Source organism: Sorex araneus, chromosome 4 (assembly GCF_027595985.1).
Source record: "Sorex araneus isolate mSorAra2 chromosome 4, mSorAra2.pri, whole genome shotgun sequence".
Lineage (NCBI taxonomy): Eukaryota > Metazoa > Chordata > Mammalia > Eulipotyphla > Soricidae > Sorex > Sorex araneus.
In genome coordinates, this window is record NC_073305.1 from 89165801 (window position 1) to 89180397 (window position 14597).

The 14597-nt window shown below is 38.8% G+C and overlaps 1 protein-coding gene across 10 annotated transcripts in view; it reads right to left on the bottom strand.

The window, feature by feature from the left end:
- DST (dystonin) overlaps window positions 1–14597 on the bottom strand; it is a 558535-nt gene that overhangs the window by 253507 nt on the left and 290431 nt on the right. For 6 of the 10 annotated variants that reach the window (XM_004605867.3, XM_055134251.1, XM_055134252.1 and 3 more), the window contains 3 exons: window positions 8227–8316; window positions 5876–5953; window positions 4757–4849 (listed from right to left, as the gene is read on the bottom strand). In XM_004605867.3, the coding sequence (XP_004605924.2) occupies window positions 4757–4849; window positions 5876–5953; window positions 8227–8316 (261 nt within the window). Of the gene's footprint in view, window positions 1–4756; window positions 4850–5875; window positions 5954–7589; window positions 7689–8226; window positions 8317–14597 lie in introns of all 10 variants that reach the window. The other 4 variants (XM_055134257.1, XM_055134255.1, XM_055134250.1 and 1 more) reach the window with 1 other exon arrangement.

A 14597-nucleotide genomic window follows, 5' to 3' on the forward strand; every position in this document is an offset into this window, starting at 1 on the left:
AGAGGAGGCAGTGATACTGGGGGTTTTGGTGGTGGAAAATATGCACTGGTGAAGGGATGGGTGTTTGATGACTGTATGACCAAAGCTCAAAGATGAAATCTTTGTAGCTGTATCTCACAGTGAATCAATAAAAGGGGAGGGGGGAATAATAACAATAAAATAAAATTAACATTCTGAATAAAAAAAGTAATGTGGAGTTCATGCCCAAGTTAATCAGCTTAATCAATGGCTGAAAAAATAGAAGAACTCCTACATTAAAAAATAAATAAATAAAAAATAAAAGAGTGTGACTCCTAGCCAGGCCCAGGCCCAGTGTGCCATCACACACATGATCCTTAGCAAGCACGATAACCAAGTATGTGAGACCCCCCCATCAGCACAACAGAAGTGAAAGGAAGCATGGAGGAAATATTACAAAAACAAAAACTGAAAACTCAACTGGTCTTCTTGGCATTACTTCCCTTACTTCTGCAAAGTATACTTAAAGAGAAAAAAAGAAAGAAACCCAGTCACGTTGCATGAGGTTAATTTACCACTCCTATAAATAGACTCATATCTTGGCACCACCAGTAAAACTCTAATTTTAAGTTGTCCTAGCAGTGAGAAAATTTTATTTAAATAAAAAGGAACATTGGGGCTGGAGCGATAGCACAGCAGGTAGGGCATTTGCCTTGCACGCGTCCAACCCTGGTTTGATTCCCAGCATCCCATATGGTCCCCCGAGCACCACCAGGAGTAATTCCTGAGTACAGAGCCAGGAGTAACCCCTATGCATCGCCAGGTGTGACCCAAAAATTAAAAAATAAATAAATAAAAAGGAACATTTCTATTTTACCAAAATACTGATACGTTCCTGAAAGCTTCCGATATGACTTTTAGATAATGATGATGAGTTAGCAGTAAATGAGATCTGAATCTAAGAATTCAGGTCCTAAAATACACTGAATTTCCTAATATATGTCATAGGATAGTAGTCGAAGCAAAACTTGTCTTGGTCCTTCTGGGACTGATCCTCTCCCCCCTTCTAAAGACCCCTGAACCCAGACAGTCTTTTATAGATATCTTCTGAAAGGCCTTTTGCTTTGAACGTCCTAAAAGTCAAGGTCTGAACATACTGCTGCTCATTCTCAGCCAGCTATTCACAGTCTCCTCTCTTGAGTGGCAATTTTTGTTCCCCATAGCTTGGTAGGGTCATCTCCAGGGTCCCTGATACCCTTCCTGTAAACAAACCTATCTAACTGTACTCAGTGTTAATTTTCCCATGCTTGCCAGGGGCATTTCAACCATTCACCATTCCTTTCTACTTGAAATTCTCCTCCCTTGGTCTCATCAATGCCACATTTTCTCGGTGGTTCTTCCATCTCTCCATATGTTCCTTCTCTGTCTCTTCAGATCTTCCTCCTGAATCCTAAATGAGAGGCCTTTGCCAAATTTCTAGCCCTAGCTTTCAACTCCTCTCCACCTATGCTCCTGTATACTACAAAGACGCTCTCCTTGTGAAAGAGGTGAGAACACTTGTATTCGAATAACTCCCAAGTTTGTTTTTTGTACCCTTGGCTTTTGAGTTCTGCTTTCACCTAATTGATTGCTTGACAGGTGTACAAGACAGCTGAGGAGGCCCTGAACTCACCCAGAAAGTCTTTTTTGCTTTCCTCTTACCATTACCCTGACCTGGGTTCGATTCCGTCCCTCTCGGAGAGCCTAGCAAGCTACTGAGGAGTATCCCGCCCGCACGGCAGAGCCTGGCAAGTTACCCGTGGCGTATTCGATATGCCAAAAATAGTAACAACAAATCTCACAATGGAGACGTTACTAGTGTCAGCTCAAGCAAATCAATGAACAATGGGACGACAGTGCTACAGTGCTACAATGCTACCATTGGCCTCATTGCTCGCATTGTCTGTTGTTTGGGGGGGGGGGTACTTTGTTGTGATTGTTCCAATTTTGCTACTATCTTCCATGTAAAAAATACTTAGTCATAATCAATAATGGGAAAGAACAAACCTTTAGACCAAAAGACTCTAGGGAAGGCATATATTGGCACTTTGGTGGTAGGTATCATGTGGTAACACTGCACTCCTAAAACATATAAATATTTATACTCAGTATAAAATGAAAAAATGCATAAAAATGTAAAAAATAAATTGTGTGTCAGAGACACAGATAATTCAAGCATGCAGGAGACCCAGGATCCATCCCCACACCACATGGTCCCCAGAGCACCCCCAGAAGCCACAATGGTCACAGAACACTTTGGCTATGCCCCAAACACCAATAAAAAAAAAATGTCATGTTTAATCACTCTCCTTCATCCCCAAGGCCTGGTTGCCACATGTCTTCCCCCCTTCCTCAAAATGAAAACTCTTCCAGTTTTCACTCCATCTGTGTTCTAACCCTTATCGATCTATTCTAAGGTCATCACCTCAGTTTCTTAGCTTCCCTAACAAAGGCCTACACTCATTTCAATCTATTTTACACAGAGTTGTATCCCGCTTTCTCAAATATTATTTTTAGGCTCAGAGTGCTTCAGAGACTTATGCAATGCCATCACTGTCATAGATGAGTTAGCAATGAAACTTAGCTCTGTTCCTCTCCAAATCATGAGGATTTTCCCACTGCCCCACAATGATCTTAACTCAGACATGAAGAACCCAGACATGGCAGCCTCATCGGTTTGTAGGGAAAATTAAGGTTTAGAGAGGAATTAATATTCCTGGAATTTATTTGGGAATAGAATATGAGAGATATGGAGAGCTATAATTAGAGTCTAGATAGTAATTCCTAGATAAATAAGCAGTTGAGTAAAAGTTGTAGCAGTAGGAAATTGAAGGAAGCCATCTAAGTAGACCCAGGTATCAGAGACCCAGGTGTGAGTAAGCCAGGCTGCAGTCTTAGGTAATAAAGATGAATGTCCACTTAATCTGGGCTATTGATGACAGAGAAGTAAATAAGAGTAACAGGAGGCTGACCCCAAGGGGAAAAGGGTCCTAATAATTGGAGGATCTCATCCTTATGCAACTTAGGATGATGATGTACATCAACTAATTCAGCACAGGGATTTGAGCATGGAACCAGACCTTTACTGAGTTGGGTAAAGACTAAGTAGAACTGGCCAAAAAGCTTATTTCACTTGGAGTTCTTCAGCAGTGTTTCAGGGGTTCACTGATTTGCCCCACATGGATCAGATGGGTAACTCTCAGTATAGGTGGAACTGCCTGAATATACGGAGTTCTGATGGAACCAGGAACCACTTGCATCATTACCGACAGAGCTGAGGAGGCTGCCACGTCTGGGTTCTTAATGTCAGAGTTAAGATCACTGTGGAACAAAGGGAAACACCCAGGATTTGCAGAGGGCCAGAGCTAAGTTTCATCACTAATTCATCTATGACTGTGATAGCATTGCATAAGCCTCTTCACCACTCTGAGCCTAAAAGTAATGTTTTAGTAAAACGAAATACAATCCTATGTAAAATAGATTGAAATGAGCCTAACTAAGCTTTTGTTAAAGCAGCCAATAATTAAAAATAACAAATAAGTCTGCTCAAGATTTAGTTCAAAACTCCAGCTCCTGGCTGGAGCAATAGCACAGCGTAGGGCATTTGCCTTGCACGCGGCCGACCGGGGTTCGATTCCCAGCATCCCATATGGTCCCCGGAGCCCCGCCTGGGGTGGTTCCTGAGTGCAGAGCCAAGAGTGACCCCTGTGTATTGAGGGTGTGACCCAAAAAGCAAAAAAAAAAAAAAACCAAAACAAAACAAACAAACAAAACCACTCCAGCTCCTAGGGCTAAAGCGAGAGCACAATAAGTAGGGTGCTTGCTTTGCTGAACCAAATTAGATTCTTGGCACCTGACACAGTCCCCCAAACTTCGCCAGGAGTGCAACACCAGGAGGAAGCCCTGGGTACAGCCAGATGTAGCTAAAAAAAAAAAAAAAAACTTCTGCTCTTTATGAACAAGCAAACTGCCCCTCCCTCATCTGAGGCCCAACATCCAGCCAGTCACTCACAACCAGTCACAGCTCTCCCACAGGGTGAGGCTGTGTGGGATACGCCACACTGTCTCATCGAGCAAGCCCTTGGTAAGCTAGGACCCACCTGAAACCAAATAAAAATGACTTTTCCCAAATGAATCATTTTACACACATCCAAATCAATCATCAGTTGACAGAGATTTGATAAGTGATTCCTAGTAAATACACTGGCATTCACTCCCCTCAAATCTAGCTGGAAAAACACGCCTCTACTGAAAACACCAATACTTCGAAGACAAGATCATGCTTGATGATAGTTACACTGCCATCTAGTGTCTATTGCTAGAAGACAGTTTGTGTAAATCAGAAATGATCAATGAAAACCACTCTCAATAAGAATTAAGGCCAAAGAAATTTTGTGTCTAAATCAGATAGCAGTGTCCAGTGAACAGAAGAACCATCTAAATTCAATACAAAGAAATCTCTTCATTACCATTCTGAGATTATAAACAAGATTACAAACACTATTAAAAACATACACATTATAAAAAAACTAAAAGAAAACAAAAACTAAAAACCACACACCTACATTATAACAACCAAAACCAGGGCCCAGCTGCAGATACAATATGTTACTTGAAACAACTAAACAATAATAATATAATGTCTTAAGTGTATTTTTTCCATAGTACATGAATACACAATTCACTCTTCATATAATCCATTTGAAAACTTGCAATGAGGAGGGTAAATGAAATGGCAATTAAGAAAATGTGATCTTACCTGGAAGTGCAAAATTATTGTCCATATTAATCCCAGGGTCAATTTTGGATTTCCATCTGTTATGTCATCATTTCTGATGTTCACCAATTTCACCTGATTTCAAAAAAGTAAATAAAAGTTTTTCAAATCAGCGCATGAGTTACCCTCATCTATATAAAAGCATTATGAGAGGCTGGCAGGGCATTTGCCTTGCACATGGCCGACCAGAGTTCGATTTCCAGCATCCCATATGGTCCCCCCCCTTTTTTTTTGCTTTTTGGGTCACACCCAGCAATGCACAGAGGTTACTCCTGGCTCTGCCTCAGGAATCACCACTGGTGGTGCTCAGGGGACCACCATATGAAACCCTACCTGCTTTTATTCTGGCCCCACTTTCTTAGTTGTTAATTAGTTTATTTAAAAGCGTTATTATAATTGAAAAATCTGTTGTATTTAGACCCTCTTGCTTAGATTATATTTTTGGTTTAAACCAGTGAGTCCATATTTAGGAGACACAATAAAAATGATACCCATTTCTCCTTTGCAGTTGCTTTATAATTTGTGAACTAAAAGTAGTAAAGAGTAAAGATAGGGAATAAGAAAATATTATGAATATAACTGGTATTTAAATAACCAGTTCTCATCTTTTACAATTTCAAATTGCTTTGGCTTTTTTTTTTCTTTTTGTGTCATACCCAGCGATGCACAGTGCTTACTCCTGGTTCATGCACTCAGGAATTATTCCCAGCGGTGCTCAGGGGACCATATGGGATGCCGGGATGCCAGGGATCGAACCCGGGTCGGCCACGTGCAAGGCAAACACCCTACCCGCTGTACTACGGCTCCAGTCCCTATTTACTGTTCTTTGGAGCAAATATTTTTAAACATTTTAAAATATATCTCTCCCAAAAGTAAAAGTTTACTTATTTTTAAACAATTTAAAATATATCTCTCCCAAAAGTGTAAGTTTAATTATTGTAATTTACAAATTCATGTTTTTATTTACAGACATATTTCTATGTCTCTCACAGAAGCATAAGCTCAATTATTGTCATTTAAAAATTCAATGTTTTTATTTCCAGACATAGTTCTATATATATTTTCTAAGTTGCACGTGCTTACATAACTGCTATATCTTACCTGGTGTCTTTTCAAATAGTCAAGTGCAATTTGTACATTCTGTAGTCTGTGAAAACGCATCCGCCCTTTCTCTCTGGGCTAAGAATAGAAAAATGCAGAGTATAAAACACATTATCTGATACTACTGACTTTGCTAAATATATTTATGCTAAGTGTACTAAATATTTATACTTTAAGTTCATACTAAAAAGTCAAAATTGCATTCACTGTTTTGGGTAAACCCACTGAATTTTTAAAGATGTTATAAATTTCTTTGTATTATCTCAGATTGAGCTGAAACTACTAAGGAATTTTCCAAATGTTTTACTTAAACATACACTTTATTATAAATACTTTATTTATACAAAGTAAAAATAACATAAAATTATCTTTTTATATTCACTACTCCAAATTCTAGTCTATAGTTCATTTACCTATGGATGCACAGGGAGAATTAAATGTGATCTCCCAATTTTTCCTTCTTAGTGAATTACAACTATCATCAAGGGGAGTTTTACTTCTGTGTGAGGGTTAATGAAAATAATGAAACTAGCATGCAGTTAGTATTAACACCACCAAGAGGGAGAAAGAGAGTGGAGTTTTAATCAGCGTGATAGAGGAAGAGAGAAACAATAAAAGTCAGAGAATATATTTCCTCTTTATTTTATTTTTGCGTTTTCACAAAATCAGGTGGACTCTATGATAGTATTATGTCACTAAGGATACGGATCTGATTATTTACAGCTTCAGGAAAACTAACAGACCCATGATTCTTTTCCTTGATGCTATTTCCCTTAAGAGAGGATACCAGTTAGCAGAGGGAAAAACATAAGGAAACAGAGCCAGGAGAATGCTTAACAAAAATACAAAAAAATGGGAGCCGGAATTTACCACATAAAACCTTTCAGGGGGAAAAAAGAAAAAGACAAATGGCCTGCTTAGCTTCTCAAATATGAAAAGGTTGCTGAAGCCAAAGGCAGCACATAATAAAAGAAATAGCAACTACAAAAGGGTAAAATAAGCTCTATATAATATGTAGAAATGATGCTAATACGGTCCCCCACTGAATCCAAAAAAAAAAAAAAAAAAGGTACGACAAACTGTAATGAAATAAGAGGACTCTAATGGATGTAGGGCAAAAGCAGCAGATCTGTCTCCAATGGTGGGCTATGTCAACTAAATATCATGGAGATTAAACAGCTCTTGGAGCTCTGACAGCACTCCAGATTTTAAAATCTACCTCCATTCTCAGTCAAACAAGACATGGAGGTAAGAATGCCTGTCAAATATTTTGACAATAGGTCAAATTTACAGGCATGAGTTTCAATACTAAGTATAATTTCCAAAGCGTCCTTCAAATAAAAATATAAATAATGGCCCTGTTTAAAATATAAATTCTAACAGTGAAAGAAGTTTGCATAAAAATTAAGCTACAGTTTTTTTTCTATTTATATCAAATGTGGTTTTTTTTTTAAAGCTAAGTCACCATCACATAATTTAAGTTCAGATCTTGACTGACTCTGAAGTGCACAATAATGCACAAATAAATTTAAAGAGAAAATATTGCCTTTATCCAATCTTTTTTGGAACACACACATCTACCTCATTTTGGGTTTGGGTCCTTTCCGTAGTTTTTCTAAAAAGGAGCCTGAACCCGTGGGTTACTTCTCTATCACATTAGCTCTCACCGCACCATAATGGCTAGGTTAGTCGAGTTATGGGGGCCGACACCTACCCCCTTATCCTCATCCTCCACATCCTCATGCTGTTCATATGCGCATGCTTCTGTTGCACTCACCAATCGTAAGGTCTTCAAAATATCTCGCTCCCTTGGCTAATGAATATAACAGACAGAAGATAGGACAGCAAAGACACAAGACAGACCAAAAATGAAAAGAACAGCATGAACAGAACATAATGAAGGAGAACAGGTAACCAAGAAGGGGAAGTAATGTTCACAAAAAAAGGCCATGACACCTGTGGATGGGTTAGACCAGTTTTTAGAAACCAATTTTTATTTCCTTGCTACTTGTGAGAACTTCAATATGCAGTTATAGTATGCATCCAGTTTCTAATAAGCAAAGCCAAAGGTAAAAAAAAAAGAAGCAGGAACACAAAGAGTGTTTTTAATTATAGAACTGATTATATAAGCAAGGTAATCAAGGTGTTTAATTTTCCCAAATCCGCATCATTTGAAGTCTCAAAATGTTTACGAATCTAACCAGAACTATTTCTCAAGCAATAATATGTGAATCACATACACAAACACTATAGAGAAAAAAATCAGAATTGTCTGTGTTCAAACACACCTGTTATGTGCATTTTGAAAAAATACTGCATATTTTTCCAAATAAATTAAGTTCAAAACTTACCAAGGTGTCCCCCGAAAGAACCTCTAGGAGAGAGATCAAGTTGTGTCCATCTCTTAAGTCTTCGTAAAGATCATTCACATGTTTTCGAACCTAGGTAGAAAAAAGCAATTTAAAACTCAGTACTGGAACCAAGGGTCATCTTTAGCACTCAAACTAGAAAGGGGACAAGTAGAAAGCATACTTCATGTGATGTTCTCATTCATGCACGTTATTAGATTTTATTTTCTCACAAATTAAAAAGAAAATTTAAAAGCTTCAAAAAGAATCTTGCATATAAACAACTCAAGAAGACAAGTGTAATGATTGCTTTATTAAAATACTAGGATGAATGTAAACTGGACAACTACCTGTAGTTACAGTTCTTAACACACAGTCTTGATCTTTTTTCATCACTCCCGATACCTTGCCCAGAGTCTCAGCAAAAGGTCAGGTTTTTGTTTTGTTTTGTTTTGTTTGGTTTGGTTTGGCTTTTTGGGTCACACCTGGCAATGCACATGGGTTATTCTTGGCTCTGCACTCAGGAATCACTCCTGGCGGTGCTCAGGGGACCATATGGGATGCTGGGAATCGAACCCGTCAGCCACATGCAAGGCAAACTCCCTACCCACTGTGCTATCACTCCAGCCCCAGAAGGTCAGATTTTAACCCCCAGTTTGTTTCCCTACTTTCAGGGCCAGAAGCCGCCATCACCACACATGGCTCAAGCTTTTCAGTCTATCTAGATAATCTAGTTTTTACGTGACTCCAGATGCCAGAGAAAACACTTTAAGAGCCCACAGGTGGCTTTGATGAAGGTGGACATGACACGATGCCCTATTTCTGAAACCTTCTATCAGTCTACCATTATTTCAAAACTGATGTTAAAACTATGACCTAGACCCAAACTTCCCACTGCAAAGCATAAACCTTGTAGTTTTCACAAGAAATTCCTACAGCTTCCTTCACACTGACAGCCATAACATTAATAATCAACCTATGTAATACACCCTCACCCCTCAATTATCCACAAAAAGTGAAAACATAATTAACTGTGGCTTGGAAATATTCCAGATAGAAAGGTATTTGGGAGAGAGACCACAATAGACCAACCCCATTCACTTACTCTGCATTACACTCTATTGTTGCAACTGCTCTTTTTAAATTATTTGTGTTGATCTCTACAAGTGAACATTATCATAAGTATAAATGTATGCAAGAAAAATGGACTATATAGTGCTCAACAGCATCCATGATCGCAGGCATCCATACTGGAGGTATGGAACATATCTGCTGTGAACAAGTGCCAAAGGGCTGCTGAAAGAACTGCTTCTTCCATTCTATGGGTTTGATTTAAAGTTTTCATCTTAGGGCCCAAACTACCAATGGTTTCCCAGAAGCTTTGTTCAATTGGCCTTTGTTCAACTCCTGTAAATATTTGGTCTACTCTAATGTTTGTGCTAGACAGAAAAATGTCAGAGCAGGCAATGAATACAACTATCCCACAGCTGACTGGCACATTTCCATTTTCTCACCTTTGAGTCATTCTGGGCTGCATTATTTTGCATAGCTATCAGGAAAGTCGCCAAAAAAGTGGTCAAGAGAGAACCAGGGCCAGAAGCCTGCCATCACTATACATGGCTCAAGCTTCTCAGTCTATCCAGATCATCTAGTTTTTACATGCATGGATTAAACTTCTTAAATCCACTTTCAAAACACGGAGTGAATGTGCCACACAGAGTAACCAAAAGATCTAAGATATAAAAATTATTTGATGACATAATAAAGAGAAGGCAACTGGAAACCAAAAACAAAGGAAATACTTAAAGTAAGTCCTTGCTTTAAAGCAAGTCATTTCCTCCCCTCCCCCCCATTTTTTGGGTCACACCCAGCGATGCTCAGGGGTTACTCCTGGCAGTGCTTGGGAGACCATGGATGCCAGCTGGGGATCTAACCCGGGTCAGCTGGGTTAGATAAAAGTCATAAAAGTCATACATTTATGCAAGGCAAATGACCTACCCGCTGTACTATCGCTCCGGGACCATAAAGCAAACCATTCTTAAAAAAATACATATCATCTAGTTAAAATGCTTATTATCTTTGTTGATTACATAAATAGTTTTCTCAGCATATCTTATTACAAGCACAAGAAAAATAAAAAATTTTGCCTAACAAAGCAAAAATTCCTTAAGAGTTTCAAAACAAGTGGCCCCAAGTGGCAGAAGTGTCCGGCTGAGGCCAAGAGCAAGTTCATTCCCAGGTGCTGTTTCTATGCACAAGTGTAGACCGGTCTCAGCAGCTCTTTTGTCAGAGGTGACACCACTACAGAGTGGCAGTGCCTAACACAACACAGCCAGGTCCACGTCAGTGCCACAGCTAAAGTGAGAGCCACAGCACCACAGCCACACACACACCCTCCACGGAAGCACACAGAAGCCTCCACAATGAAATGAAAAGAAGGCTTTCTTCTCATTGTGGAGAAGGCTCCACAATGAAACGAGCGTGACCTCCAACGAGCATGAGTGCAAGCCCCTCAAGTTAAATGCCAACGCTGGTGAGCCCCACAAACAAAAAGTGTGCGTGAGCAACACTCAATGCCACCTTAGCAGCAGCAATACGACAAAAAGAAAAGGGAAGGGGTTAAAAAAATAATAAAGCTGATTCATATCATACTCACCAACTCCTCTGTGACTCGTGTTTGGGGTCTCTCTAGCTAAGCCACAGACCTTTCAACATTCAAATATCCATCTAGGCACTATTAACTACTAGCAACTACTAGCACGTTCGATAGTGACAAGTACCTATTAATGTCAATAGGATCTACAAAGTGAACAAATGGCCAGAAGAAATATTAAAGGATGTCAGATTATTTTTCAACAAATGTTCCCATTTTCACAGGTATTTTATTCTGACTGCTTAAATCCCAAGATGTAACAGATGAATTCTTTGTGTCACAAGGTAAGTTTACAAGAGTATAGTAAAATTTAAAGCAGATCATTTCAAGCCAGAAAAACAGTATAAGGGTTAAGGTGCTTGCCTTGTGTGCATCATGACAGGTGATGATGTTTGGCCCACCCAGCATTCAAGAAGGGACCGTTTTGTATTGCATAAACAAAATACAGAATCCGTTTTGAGGCCATCCTGGCCATGTACAGAGCTGAGAGTGGATCCTGAGCACCACCAAGTATAGTCCAACCATCCTTTTCCTTCCGCAAGTAACCTTTTATTTCCCTAAAATGACAGCTTACCATAACATTTTAGATAATCTTTATTTTTTAATTTAATAAGCAATTCAAATGAAATGCAAACACTATTCCTTCCACAAGAGTAACAGAATAGTAGTGGTAATCTCAAGAATTTTCAGAGATAAACTAGTTTTCACAAATCTTTTCAGAATCTTTCCACATTCTACGACATATCTATGTGTATGTGTGTGGTGTGTGAATGCATACAGAAAAGAAATGTAATGAAATAAATATGCATGTTTAACTTTTCAATCATGTTTCAAAGCCCTTTGAAGTATTGCTTAGTACTTTGCCAATTGAACTTAAACCTTTCGCATGAGTGGGGTGTGCACTCTGTACAGCTCAGTACTCAGAGCCTACTCCTAGCTCAGTGCTCAGGGATCATTCCTGGGATGGCTCGGGGACCCACTCAGTGCCAGGGATCTAACCTGGGTTGGCTGTGTGCAGAGTAAGCATTCTCCCTGCTTTACTATCTCTCAAGCCCCATTTAGAACCATTTTAATCCAAAAGCTTCAATTTATAAAGCTAAAGGCTTCCTTTAAAACAGTTTTAAATTCATGCACATCAATGGATCTCTGTGTATGCACTTCTCTGGATATCTCCAGTGTGGCCAAAGAGCCGAATAACTATAAAAGAATCAAAACAGGAATGCAAGAGATTACATGTAAACAAAAATACAAAATCAGTTTTGAGGCTATCCTGGACATGCTCAGAAGCTACTTCCAGCTCTCGCTCTTTGAACTAATTCCCTGGCCCAAAAAACAGTATTTTGCAGTTCCTGACCTTATCCGTTGCTTAATCTCTTCAAAATAAATGACTGTAGTATGCAGCTCTAACAGCCCCAGCATACAGAAGGAACAGTGGAAGCACCGGGCCAGAATGGGCTTTCTTATGCCAAGTAACTAACACACAGCGCTCAGAATTAATCCCATGCTCTCTGGTCCGGCCACCCACATCCTGCCAGAGCCACAGTTTCACTACATATCCCACTTCCTATGTCTGTCTCACTGCAGGGTGGCTAAAGATGGGGTGTGATTCTGAACACTTATTTCATAGGAAGGCAATTTCACAATTTGCTTTGCCAAACTGAACTTAAACCTTTCACATGAGAAAAATATTCCAAAACCAGATGTCATTTTCCACCATCAGATTTACACTCCAGTAAAGAAAAATTAAACTGGGAATGACTAGAGAAAGAGAATATTATTATCATTCTAGAGCAAAATAACTTAGAAAAAGAGAAAGCATATGGGAAAAAATATATTAATAATAATGATAATAATAATATTCCATGCATAAGCTGAGAAAGCATATGACAAGAGATCTGCATTTCTGTCTTGCTTCTGCCATAGGTCTCAGTGAAGTAATACTGCCCACTTAAATTTTCAAGCCTCAATTTCTTATTTGTAAAGTAAAATCTAAAAAGTAGAATGCTTCTATTTCAAACTGAAGAAGAAAATTCTGTGATCAGAAAATAAAACTATTGAGGATTTTAGGATCAGTGTGTCAGCAAAAATCATAAAATAAAAAGCATAAGCCTGGTAACTTCATTGTTTAACAATTTGAGGAAATAGAAAGGTTCAAAATTTCACTTCTGTAATGTTTGAAAAAGTCCTTAGAAATTGTTTATTTGGTGATTCTTCCTATTTTTCCTACCTCAGATAAACAAATTCTGAGGGTTTAGAATGTTCTGTATACAAAAAAAAATGATGTTTCCACTCAACCTTTAACAACATGTTAGTGATATCCTAAGAATGTCTTAATGTCCCCTGCTAAAATAGAACAATCTTCACACTGTTTCCTCTATGGACACCATTTTATAGCATTTTCAGTTGTTTTTCATAACAAACAATACAAAATATATTATTTCGGTTGTGCTTTAGGACAGGGATTGGGGCTTGGCATGGAAACATCCCAAATATGGTGGTGAGAAGGTGTAATGGTAGTGGGATTGGTGTTTGAATATTAAATGTCATCAAATATTGTGAACTACCTTATAAAATTAAAAAAATTTAAAATAAATAAATAAATGATGTTTAAGAATAGCATTATTTTCAGTATTATGCTATGTATCCTGCCCACATGGCAGAGCCTGACAAACTACCCGTGACGTATTCGATATCCAAAAACAGTAACAAGTCTCACAATAGAGATGTTACTGGTGCCCACTTGAGCAAATCGATGAACACCAAGACAACAATGCTACAGTGCTATGAAAGAGCTGGAACGATAGCACAGCAGGTAGGGCGTTTCCCTTGCACATAGTCAACCCGGGTTCTATTCCTCCGTCCCTCTCTGAAAGCCCAGCAAGTTACTGAGAGTATCCCACCCACAGGGCAGAGCCTGGCAAGCTACCTGTGGTGTATTCGATATGCCAATAACAATAACAAAAAGTATCACAATGAAGACATTACTGGTGCCCCGTTGAGCAAATCGATTAACAACAGGAGGACAGTGCTACAGTGCTATTGTGCTATGAAAAACACCACCACTAATATGAGCACTGGTGAAGGGATGGGTATTCGAGCATTGTATAACTGAGATTTAAACATGAAAACTTTGTAACTTTCCACATGGTGACTCAATAAAAAATTTAAAAAAAAAAAAAGAAAAACACCACCACTATAAAAAGTGATGCATACACAGTGTATTATTGCGAGGCACCTGACCCTCTGATGAATGCTTGATAAGGATTGGCTCATTTTATTCACTAAGTGAGACCAAGACAAAAGTGAACATTAATTAAAAAATTTAATTTAGTAATATAGGGAAGAAATGCTAACAGATAAACTGAGGCAGGGAAAAGGATCTGGGCTCCAGGGAAACATCTGAAAACATGATCAATGTAGGGAAAGGGAAAGATGGAATAGTTAGGCAGACACTTAAAATCTCTCTGTCTGGTCTGAAATCTGAGTCACAGTATTTGGCCTGTGGCTTTCCATCACAGATGACTGACTAAAGGCCAACAGCCTCCACCTTCCATCTTCTTCAATTTTTAATAAAACACTCTTTCTTCTCATTTTGGGTATTTTTGACCCTGTGGGACAAAAGAGCTGTCTGAATAAGCAGTGCTAGAGGAACTGATGGGCGAAGTGAAAGCACTTACAGATACTCTGGGATTAAATTATATAACTTGTATTACATAATAAG